Source organism: Ranitomeya imitator, chromosome 5, assembly GCF_032444005.1.
Source record: "Ranitomeya imitator isolate aRanImi1 chromosome 5, aRanImi1.pri, whole genome shotgun sequence".
NCBI classification, from domain to species: Eukaryota; Metazoa; Chordata; class Amphibia; order Anura; family Dendrobatidae; genus Ranitomeya; species Ranitomeya imitator.
Genome location: NC_091286.1, coordinates 112,639,665 through 112,652,122, shown reverse-complemented (window position 1 = coordinate 112,652,122; position 12,458 = coordinate 112,639,665). Strand labels below are relative to the sequence as shown.

The window sequence follows — 12,458 nt, the reverse complement described above, 5'->3', positions numbered from 1 at the left end:
AAGAAAGGCTGTGTAAATCCCCTACCCTTATCTAGAGTAAATGTATCTGCATGAAGGTGAATCGATCGCCAATAAACCAAAGATAAGTAGAATACGTGCATAGACAGATGTCAGCTTGACCCAAAGGCGCCATTAGGGCGATAACGGTACAGACATAGATTAAAAGTAATAATTATTAGAATAATGGTAATATAGTAATAAAGATAATAACGCGTAACATGTAAGATCAGAGAGATTTGTGATAATTAAGTTGGAAAGACAACCCAATGATGTAATGTGCTTTACTCCTATAAAAGGAGGTAATCTGCGGATGAATAAACTAGGCGAGAAGCATTTGAGACATGATCCACTGTCTTCTGTGATTCTTTCCTCCGTGCACGTACTTTCTCTCCTAGAGAACCAATTTGACCACAGACAATTAAGACGGGTCCCACCCTAGTGTGACAGAATTAACAGCTGGCGCGAAGGAAGCACCCATTGCTGTCCCCTGGAGCTGTAGGTAGAGGGACCCCTTAAAAAGAAAAAAATTATGTGACAATGCAAAAGATAAAAGTTGTTCCGCAAAGGCACTCATAGTTGTAGAGGCTGTAGATGAATTCAGAAAAAAACGGGCCTGGTGACGTGACTGACACGGCATACACATATATGTGACAATTGATTCAAAGGATTGTGGCATTGCTATACCCCTCCGCAGTAAGATCAACTGTACTAACCAAAGTTGATCATTAACTATATTACTGCCCATTGCAGCTGAAGTACCAAAGCTCAGCCCTAGTTGTCTTGGTTACAAAACCAGTGAAGGGAAGGGTAACGCATTAACTATTGCATTACTAGTCATAGTTATCTCATGTCTTGCCCTCACTGTGTACAAACACTCATACTCAGTATCTCGCAAGAGGGTTGGCGCATTATCAAAGTACTAGACACACCCGTCCGCAGATTCAACACTGGTTATACTGCCTTTTCTGCTGAATTTCCTGAATTTAAAGTGTTTAGATTGAACATTCACGCTAAGATATCTGTTCCTAGTCCAGAAGGTGCACTACTACACCACATTGAGTCTAATAGGTTGTACTACCCTACACATATAACACCCTTCAGGTGTGCTCACAATTACGGTAGTCCAGAGGTGTATGAAGTTTTGGCAAAACAGGAAGTACGGTGGTTAGAAATTAAATTGTAATATGGGTACCAACGAGTCTAAACTCAGTCAGTTCTCTGCACAAGAGATAGTGGCAGAACGAGAAGGCAAACAGTATGTTAAAAATGTAAAGCTCCTCCTGAAACTTACGGAATCTACAACCCGAGGGGGAAGGCTTGATGAGACAGAATGGAAAAGTATGTTGTCTAGCAAGAAAGGACTCTTAAGAGATAATAATGTTTTAAGAGATGCTGAAGCATGGTATAGAACGGCAAAAGAGATTAAAAGACAAATGTGGGTTGAGGAATGTAATTCTGCCACTGGTGAATATCTTTACCAACCACCTCCCGATAAAATGGCTCTGGTAGCCACATCCACGCCACATAGACCACCCCCATACTCTCCAGAGGGATGGACATGTGCAGTCTGCCAAAATCAGAATCCAGATTGGAGGGACACTTGTGCTGTGTGCGGAGCACCACGCCCACACAAGTCTACTTCCCTATATCCAGTCCTTAATGCTGATGGCACGCCCCATGTCCCGGCAGCCATCTTACCTCAGGCCACACCTACACCTGCACCTACACCTACTGCCATTTTAAGAAAGGGCACACGTCACCGACCAGCCATCTTAGCTCCGGTAGCATCTGGCATATTCACACATGGGGATGAGGATGAAGACAAAGATACAGAAGAAGGGGTTAAGGAGGAAAAAGTAGAAACAGTCCGCCCTCCAACCACATCCTCACAGCAAGAAACAGACACAAGCAGTGAAGCAAACCCAAGAGACAGTGCAACCGCAGCGGCTCTTTACACACCAAAAATATCTATACCTTACTACGAAGATGACAGCCCAGACAGGATAGAGTCTATAAGGGTGTCAGACCGTCCCCGTACTAGACGTGCAGCTCCCTTCCGTGACAGCTTAATCGGTACCAGACGTAACACCCGCTACGTGAGCTGGAAACCCCAGGAAGCGGCTACCCTAGTAAACAGTCTACCAGACCCGGAAGGGCACCCTATGCCTTTCTTTAGGAAGATGAGTCAGATACACAAGACACATGCTGCCTCATGGATAGACTTGATTGGGCTAGCAGAAATTAAAGCAGGTGACTCCTTCTGGCCCGTCATGGAACCGGCCTTGAGGCCCATAAGTGGCCTACCTGAATATTATCAGTCATTAGAATCGGGGCAGGACTTCCTCGATCAACTCCGGATCTGGGCTAAGGACCGCTGGCAGACCAAGTCACCTCCCTACAGGACACCATGCAGGAAAAGGGGGAGTCTGTGGAAAAATTTTACCACAGACTAAATCAAATGTTTACTGATCTAGGATTTGATCTACATGACAAAGCCCATCATCAGATATGGGTGCAGGCCTTTGTGTAGGGCCTCCGAGAGCCAATACGCAAGCAAGTGCAGGCTACAAGGCCAGAGTACAGAAGACTAGACTCAGAAGTGCTCCACACGGTAGCAAAAGGAGTAGAGCTGAATCAACCACTCAGACCCCGTACCACTCTTCTGTTCTCTCAAGACCCTTCAGACCCAACAAAACCACACAGGCCTAGGGCTATCTGCTACAACTGTGGCAAAGCAGGACACCTTAAAAGGAACTGCATATCAGCTCCGCTCAAGAGGGGGCCATGGCAGCAACAACAGCCCACCCAGGGGCCACCTGGACCCAATCCACAATAGGACATTGGCAAGCCGGATCCACTGCACACACCACTCATACTCTTTCACTCCACAAAACAGCCAAGTGGACCAACGCCTACCATCCAGTTAGAGGTTGAGGATAAACCCCTTAATTTCCTGGTGGATACCGGTGCAGCCAGAAGTGTAATCAGGAACATTGACTTACCCGATCCGGACTGTCTCACGGATGAAGTAGTGCCATGTGTAGGGGTAGATGGTAACACGAGGTACACCCCAATGACCAGACCCCTCCACATTGGCCTACAGCCAACACAAAGCATGCTGTCCCAACTAGTAGTCTCGTCCACCTGCCCAGTCAATCTACTAGGATCAGACCTGCTATCAAAACTCCAAGCCAGTATCCTGTTTCACGAGGATGGAACCGTCACTCTTACAACCCCACTCTCACCGGAGCAGTCCGCAGAAGTGTACGGCCTCTTCTCCTTACAGGACACACCTGTGAATCTCGTGGACATCGAACTGCTGGCACTGATCCCAGACTCATTGTGGGCGCGCGGACCGGAAGACATTGGCAGGCTCAAAGTTCAGCCTGTAAAAGTGGAACTGAAACCAGGAGCTCTGTTGCCACGGAAACCGCAATACCCACTCTCCATGTCACAATCTGCTGCCATTGCACAACAACTTCAAATCTACCTGGAAAATGGAGCAATCATCCCTACCAAGTCACCATGCAACACCCCTTTGTTTCCAGTAAAGAAGAAAACACCTAAAGGACAGCCCACAAAGTTCCGCATGGTACATGACCTGCGTGCTGTCAATGAGGCCACCGTGTTGGACACACCCATCGTGCCCAACCCACACACACTGTTGTCATCAATCCCACCTACCGCTCCATGGTTCACAGTGATTGACTTGGCCAATGCCTTCTTCAGAGTACCTCTACATCCTGACAGTCAGTACCTGATTGCTTTCACACACAACGGTCGGCAATATGCTTGGACTGTGATGCCACAAGGGGCACAAAATAGCCCTTCCATGTTCACCCAAGCCATGACAACAGTCCTGGAACCCTGGAGGATGACACACCCGACTACAATCCTACTGCAGTATGTGGATAACCTACTCCTCTGTGCTGACACCCTATCAGATGCACAGACGGAGTCCATCTCCTTGCTACAGTTCCTGGCCACCAACGGATGCAAGGCATCTAAAGACAATCTACAGTTCTGCAAGGAAAAAGTTGTGTTCCTGGGACACTGCATCTCTCACCAGACCAAGCACCTGACTGAAGACAGGAAAACAGCTGTCCAGAGCATACCTTTGCGAGCCAAGCCCCCACAGCTGCAGTCCTTCCTTGGACTTGTATCCTACTGCCGCCCCTGGATCCTGGATGCCTCTCTCCACATGCAACCCCTGTATGACTGCCTCAAGGACACTCCTTTCACGCTGACCAAGGAAGCCATCGATGGGTTCTACATGCTAAAAACTGCTATCACATCCTCTCCTGCCCTGGGACTCCCTGACTACGCCAAATTGTTCTGCCAATTCATCATGGAGAAGCAAGGACATGTAACTGGAGTCCTCACTCAGCTCCACGGAGGCAGGCAACGGCCTCTTGGGTACTACTCGGCTAGACTCGACCCAGTGGCCCATGGAGCCTCAACCTGCATGAGAGCCGTGTTTGCAACACATTTGCTACTGGACAAGACTTCTGACATCATTCTAGGCCATGAACTGAGGATAATGGTACCTCATGACATCACAGCCATCCTGGCCCAGACACAGCCAAAGCACCTGTCTGCTGCCCGCCATTTATGCCTACAATGCTCTCTTCTTCTTCCTGACAATGTCTCCATCTCCAGATGTGCTGTCCTGAACCCAGCTACTCTCCTACCTCTGCCAAGGGGGGAAGAACGATGGAAGAGGTAGTCGACTCTGAAATGGCTCAGCATGACTGTCTCGCTCTCATGAGACAGGAAACCTCTGGGTTTGACTCAGTCACGGATGTACCCTTGGAAGATTCTGACCTGACGCTCTTCGTGGATGGATCAAGGTATGCAGACCAAGAAGGCCGCTTTCACACTGGTATAGCGGTGGTCACTGAAGACACAGTGCTACTAGCACAACCATTGCCTCCATCCGTCTCTGCGCAGGAGGCAGAGCTGAGAGCCCTGGCAGAAGCCTGCAAAATGTCTGCCCAACGCAAAGCTACAATCTACTCTGACTCACGGTACGCTTATGGCGTATGTCACGACTATGGACCAATCTGGAAGGCCAGAGACTTCATCACGGCGAATGGAACGCCTGTCAGACACCACAAAGCCATACAGGAACTGATGGAATCCCTACTGATGCCAGAAAGAGTTGCGGTGGTAAAAGTGAAGGCGCACACTGGAGGCACTTCAAAGGAAGCGGTGGGCAACAGACTGGCTGATGTCACAGCAAAAGAAGCAGCATTACTACCACTGGAAGCAGAAACATCCCACCTATAGTCTCTACTGGACTCAGAAGCAGAAGAAAAGAAGCAATCCTGGGAGAAGATGCTCTCTACACTCCAAAGACAAGCACCCAAGGAAGAAACGGACAAATGGACCCAAGATGGAGCTACACAGGATGAAAGACACCTGATGATGACCAAAGGAAAACCTTGTCTACCAAGAGTCCTCTACCCTATGGTGGCAAAATGGGCCCATGGCACCACTCACCAGTCCAAGATCAAGATGCACAATCTTGTCCTCCAGTACTACCATGCCCCAGGCTTCTCCACAGTAGCTGCCAACATCACCAAGGGATGTCTTGTCTGTGCCCGATGCAATCCAGGGAAAACAGAAAAGATACCCCAGAAATGCACACCCAAACCCCTCTATCCCTTCCAGCGCATACAAATAGATCACATCCAAATGCCGCACTCAGGGGGGTTCGAGTATGCCTTAGTGGTAATAGACATCTTCTCAGGGTGGCCAGAAGCCTTTCCAGTCAAAAACCAGTCAGCAAAGACCACTGCCAAAAAACTCCTCTCTGAGATAGTTTGCAGGTATGGGCTCCCAGAAACCATAGAAAGTGACCAAGGGCCTGCATTCACTGCTAACCTCACAAAAGAGATATGGGACGCACTCGGGACCAAGTTGGCTCTACACACTCCATACCACCCGCAGAGCAGTGGCAAAGTTGAGAGGTTAAATGGGACATTGAAGTGCAAAATGCTGAAAGCAGCACAAGAAACAGGGAAACCATGGCACGAGAGTCTTCCCCTTGCACTGTTTAGTGTCAGGCACACACCATCTGGTCCTACCAAACTTAGCCCATATGAGATCCTGTTTGGGAGTGCCCCCAGGTTAGGATTGTACTTCCCACAGCAGTTGTCTATGCAGTATGACACTCTGACTAAGTTTGTGATTGAATTAGCTAAACACCTGACTAAAATACATTCTCGAGTATTTTCATCCATACCAGATCCTGAGGACCTAGAAGGAACCCACCAGATCCAGCCCGGTGATTGGGTCCTGACAAAGAGGTTCAACAGACGCACCCTCGAGCCCATATACGACGGCCCGTACCAAGTCCTGTTGACCACTGCCACAGCAGTCAAGCTTGAAGGAAAGCCCACATGGATCCACGCTTCCCACTGCAAGAAGGTGCCGGATCCAGATCAAGAGGCCAGTGGCAGCTGCCACCCTTCATCCATCTGATACTTATACTTTACCTGACCCCAGCAGTAGCCAGTACTCAAGGGGCCATCTCCCTTGAAGAGGGGATAGTTACTTTTTGGTATAATGTCTCCACCCCCAGGGTTACTTATCAATTTGACTATTGCCTCCTAGTTGAATGCCCGGGTCCAATGGGACAGTTTGATATCTGGCTAGGCACTCAATTCATCTGTGTCACCGCAGCTGAAAGGGGGGAAGGGTCAAACTGTGAAGATTGGACACTTGTTGGGTGGCACACCGGAGAAGGAAATTGGGGATATCAACCAGCCCTAGCCCTGCAACGCACAGACAAATGGGGGGCCAGCTTAATCACCCGTATGTCTCTGACCAAAGCCCCGTTCAAAGGCAAGAGAGGGTATCTGGGTTCAATTCTCCCTATCCCTGCCACCCACTGTCCCAAGGAGGGATGCATAATTCTCTACCTCACTATTGACAATCCCTCAGAAAATGACCAAGGGTTATATGTACTAGGCTCGAGAACAAAGCTTGGTAGGGAAGGGGAAGGTGACAAAATGGGAAAATTTCGATTGAGAAACCTTGCCTCCAGGCCTATATCTGAAAATGTAGAGACCGATGACCCCATACCAGGAGCCAAATTCCTAGTAGATCTAACCTTTGAGGATAAGCTTGCTATAGAAACAGGATTCTCTGACTCCAATGTCTGGCTAGAGTGGGTAAGATACACTGTTACTAATGCAAATCGCTCCTCATGCATAGCTTGTACCACCGCCAGACCCCATTTAGGCACAGTACCATTCCCAATAGACCCACGGGTGGATGAGGAGGGATTCTTATGTGCCTTATCTCTGTACATGAATAACCAACCAGGTAACTCACATAAATGCCAAACTGTATCCCACTTATACCCTCCTTACCAAAGTAGTGAACCAACTGGCCATGGGATTACCCCCTATCCAGGGAATTACACCTGTTTTCAAAGAAAAGGTCCTGGACGACAGGTAGATAACTTACCACCTGAATACTGTAATAACCGAGTGATCCCGGTCCAGGAAGGCACTCCATACAATGATTCCTTGTTTGTAGGACAAATTTACCAATTGCCTGGTGTATATTGGCTATGTGGAGACATGAAAACCAGACCTAGACTTAATACCCCATGGAAAGGACAATGTGCCATGGTAAAAGCCCTTATGCCCTTTCATATATTTGATCTACCTGGCTGGGACCAAGTACTCCGAGAAGACCACCTGCCCCAAAAAGTAAAAAGGGAGCTACAAGGTTCTTTTGACCCCCACATCTACACAGACACTATTGGAGTCCCACAGGGAGTACCTAACGAGTTCAAAGCCAGAAATGAGGTAGCAGCTGGGTTCGAGTCAATAATCCCCATAATTGGGGTGAATAAGAATGTAAAATGGATAAATTATCTATACTATAATCAGCAGAGATTTGTTAATTTTACTAGAGATGCTATAAAAGGACTTATTGAGCAATTAGGTCCCACATCCATCATGGCCTTCCAGAACAGAATGGCCCTAGAAATGATCCTAGCAGAAAAAGGTGGAGTTTGCAAAATGATAGGTACTAGCTGTTGCACTTACATCCCCAACAACACTGCTCCGGACGGAAGCATAACCAGGGCACTTAAAGGCCTTACTGACCTATCAGAAGAATTAGCCCAAAATTCAGGGGTAAAGGATCAATGGGACACCTGGTTTGGGTGGTGGGATGGGTGGCAAAGAGCACTCACAAAGTTTGGAATAGCTATTCTATGTGTTTTGATTATATTAGCCTTAATTCTATGCTGCTTAGCTCTATGCCTTAAGAAAATGATGATGACAACCATGGAAACCACAGTGATGACCATGCATGCTGACTTTGAAGATCCCATAGACGAAAGATGCTGCTGTGAGACCATGAGAGGATTGCCATATCCACCTCCCCCAGAATACGTCTGCCTGAAGCACACCGATGAGGGAGAGACTAGGATCTGACTCCTCCTGTGCAAAGTCCGTTAGGAGGGGGTCCATCTACTGGAGATGGACCGTCTCGTTTATACGGTGAAGGTTAGTTAGTTAGATAGGCCCCAGATTAGGCGCAATGGAGCAGATCGATAGGCTCGACGAGATTAGGGTTTTTGATTCTGCATATCTCCAAAGGGGGGACTATTATGGAGAGACTATATGGCATATGAAGATATACTGAAATCAAACTTATATGGACGCTTTGCTGAATATATATATTAGATTCATGTAGCTTTAAGGTTTTCTGATTCACTGTCATAAGACTAAATTCTGTTGATCACTCTGTACCAGGATGTACCAGGATACACCTAGTATCCAGATGGACTTTAAGAAAGGCTGTGTAAATCCCCTACCCTTATCTAGAGTAAATGTATCTGCACGAAGGTGAATCGATCACCAATAAACCAAAGATAAGTAGAATACGTGCATAGACAGATGTCAGCTTGACCCAAAGGCGCCATTAGGGCGATAACGGTACAGACATAGATTAAAAGTAATAATTATTAGAATAATGGTAATATACTAATAAAGATAATAACGCATAACATGTAAGATCAGAGAGATTTGTGATAATTAAGTTGGAAAGACAACCCAATGATGTAATGTGCTTTACTCCTATAAAAGGAGGTAATCTGCGGATGAATAAACTAGGCGAGAAGCATTTGAGACATGATCCACTGTCTTCTGTGATTCTTTCCTCCGTGCACGTACTTTCTCTTCTAGAGAACCAATTTGACCACAGACAATTAAGACGGGTCCCACCCTAGTGTGACAGAATTAACACAGGCGCGAAGGAAGCACCCATTGCTGTCCCCTGGAGCTGTAGGTAGAGGAACCCCTTAAAAAGAAAAAAATTATGTGACAATGCAAAAGATAAAAGTTGTTCCGCAAAGGCACTCATAGTTGTAGAGGCTGTAGATGAATTCAGAAAAAAACGGGCCGCTCGCAACCCATCACCATGCCGAATGTTAGTATACAGGGATTCTATGTCACACGTCACTAATAAGGTATCCGCGCCAACATAGAGACCATCTACTTTCTTCAGAAAGTCATTTGTGTCCTTAATGTACGATGGTAAAACTTCCACCAACGGTTGTAATTCAGAGTCTATAAACTTATTTACGTTCTCCAGGTAGTTCCCACAACCGGAGATAATCGGTCTCCCAGGGGGAGATGTCTGATTCCTGTGAATCTTAGGCAGCAGATAAAGGGTGGGAATGGATGGTTCATGAATTTGTAAAATTGTAAATAGTTCCTTGCTAATCACTTCATCTTGTCTCGCTTTTTCAAGAATACTCAGTAAGGCTACTTTCACACTAGCGTTAACTGCAATACGTTCAAATGCGTCGTTTTGCCGAAAAAACGCATCCAGCAAAAGTGCTTGCAGGATGCGTTTTTTCCCCATAGACTTGTATTGGCGACGTATTGCGACGGATTGGCATACGTCGGTATACGTCGTACGACGGATGCGTCGAAATTAGGCGACACGTCGTCTGGAAAAACGTAGATTGTAACGTTTTTTGGCTCCGACAAAAAAACGTGTCGCGACGCATCCAGCGGCATGCGTCTTTGGCTACAATGAAAGTCTATGAGCGACGGATGCGTCGAGACACGTCGTACGACGCAATGCAGCGCTGCAATACATTTTTTTCAACTGAGCATGCTCAGAACCAGGATTTTTTAGCTAATTGGCCAGACATCCCCAAATCTATATAAACCTGGCCTGGGCCTTCAACCCCACATATGCCAAAAAGAAGACAGAGCAAGAAGAAGCCAGCAAGACTGCCATCAAGACCCCAGCCTGATATCAAGACCCCAGCCGGACATCAAGACCCCAGCCGGACATCAAGACCCCAGCCGGACATCAAGACCCCAGCCTGACATCAAGACCCCAGCCTGGCAGCAAGGACCTTCCAGACACACTCCAACAGTGTGAGTATTGCCATTTGTGTGTGTGTATGTGTGTGTGTGCGCATTTGTGTGTGTGTGTGCATTTGTGTATGACGTACTGACTACAGCAAGAGCTTAAAACCTGAATACAACCTGAGGCCTGCCGTCGTCCTGCAACAGCCAGTGCCCTGCTAGAGTCCAGATCCACCCTGAGGCCTGCCACTGTGAAGACATCAAGCTCCAGCCGGAGGACTGATGGCCGTGTGTGTGTGTGTTTGTATTTTTGTACTGCTGTGTGCTTTTGTATGTATGTGTTCACGTGCCTGCACCTTATTATGCCTTCGCCAATATTATGCCTGTTCATGTGTTATGCTTGTGTTATGACTCTGCTTGCAGGTATGTTTGTGTGCGTCTTGTTGGTTGCATGTGCATTTGTCAATGCCATATTGGTTAATGTACTTTTTTGAAGTATTTACTAAGTATAGTGGTTTGTGCAGCCTGTGTGAATTTTTTTTTTTTTTATCTGATCTATTATTGCAAAGTCTAGTGGTCTGCAGCTTGTGGTTAGAATGTGTGAGTTTTTTTTTTTTTTAAAAGTGTTGATTTTTTTACTGTTGAAACCATTCCCAGTTGATGTACTTGTATTTAAAATAAAGAGCATTTCTGCTCCATTGTGATTTAAAAAAAAAAAACGAAAAAAAAAAAATATTAATAAACTGTTTATTAAAAAATTGTCCGTAGTATAATTTCATAAAGGTAAATTTAAAACTGGTGTATGTACCAATGGTTACACATGCAACACAGAGTTGGTTGAGGGCTCATTTCTTTACTAAAGGTTATCCTTTGAAGGTTTTTTGGGGGAGGTTATTTAAAAAAAAAAAAAAAAAAGTGGTAAAAATATTTTTCCATGGTGTCTCACATTTTAAATTTTTTTTTTTTTTGGGACATGGAAATGAATGGTTTAACGTGCACCTGTTTTTGGGTTTTGGTGTTCACCTATTTCTCACATTTTAAAACAGGGTGTTTATTGTTAAACATTACCTAGTTCTGCGGTGGTCTAACTATAAATCCATTATACTTATTATATTACAGATACACTAGGGACCACAGCCACTGGCCGTAGCCACCAGGACCACAGCCACCGGCCGTAGCCACCAGGACCACAGCCACCGGCTGTAGCCACCAGGACCACATCCTCAAATTTTTCAAAGTAAGTTTTGAAGACCCCAAATCTGCTACTTCAATGTGTAGAGCAGATTGCAAGTGTCTTTTAACTTACAGACCCACCAGGACCACAGCCACCGGCCGTAGCCACCAGGACCACAGCCACCGACCGTAGCCACCAGGACCACATCCTCAAATTTTTCAAAGTAAGTTTTGAAGACCCCAAATCTGCTACTTGAATGTGTAGAGCAGATTGCAAGTGTCTTTTAACTTACAGACCCACCAGGACCACAGCCACCGGCCTTAACACCAGGAGCACAATGTCCTCTTCTGACAGCCCTCCTCCACAGCAACAGCTCGTATCGGTAAGTAAACAAATTATTATTTTTTTTTTAATTTACATCATTTTTATTCACTACATGCATTTATTATGTTTAAACAGGAATCAGAGTCCGATGAGGAGCTGTCAGAAGGGACCGAGACGGGTGGAGACATCCAAGTGGAGGAGGAACCAAGTGTAAGTAGTGGCGAAACACATGCTTCACACATCACACTGCACCACACACAAAACAGAATTTCATATATAACGTAACACAGAAAACATATACATACATTAAAGCTAATTTTTTTTATCCTTTATTTCAGTCTCCTGCTGCTGCTGCTGAACTTCCAGCACAGCGTGAAGGTTCTCCCAGGCGCTCCCAGAGTCGGCGGACTCGGCGCCGCGGTCGGCCATCAATGAGTTGATTTTTGGGGGGGCTTCGATTGGTAATTTTGTTTTTCAGTCTACTAATTTTTTTTTTTTTTTCTCACAGGCTTCACAGTGTGCTCCCGCCGAAGATTTTGATATAGAAATCGAAGCCCTAATCGAGGAGGTTCGCGAGCGGGAGCCGCTGTGGAACATGGCTGACCGCA

General features: G+C 46.3%; 1 protein-coding gene across 3 annotated transcripts in view; it reads right to left on the bottom strand.

The window, feature by feature from the left end:
- LOC138681517 (galectin-8-like) overlaps positions 1-3,301 on the bottom strand; it is a 109,256-nt gene extending 105,955 nt beyond the window's left edge. Inside the window, exon 1 of one of the 3 annotated variants that reach the window (XM_069769091.1) lies at positions 3,294-3,301. Coding sequence is in view for 1 of the 3 variants with exons in the window: in XM_069769087.1 (XP_069625188.1) it covers positions 3,003-3,117 (115 nt within the window). In the remaining 2 variants the exon portion in view is untranslated. Of the gene's footprint in view, positions 1-3,002; positions 3,132-3,172; positions 3,267-3,293 lie in introns of those variants that run through there. The other 2 variants (XM_069769088.1, XM_069769087.1) reach the window with 2 other exon arrangements.
- Between the last annotated feature and the right edge of the window lie 9,157 nt (positions 3,302-12,458).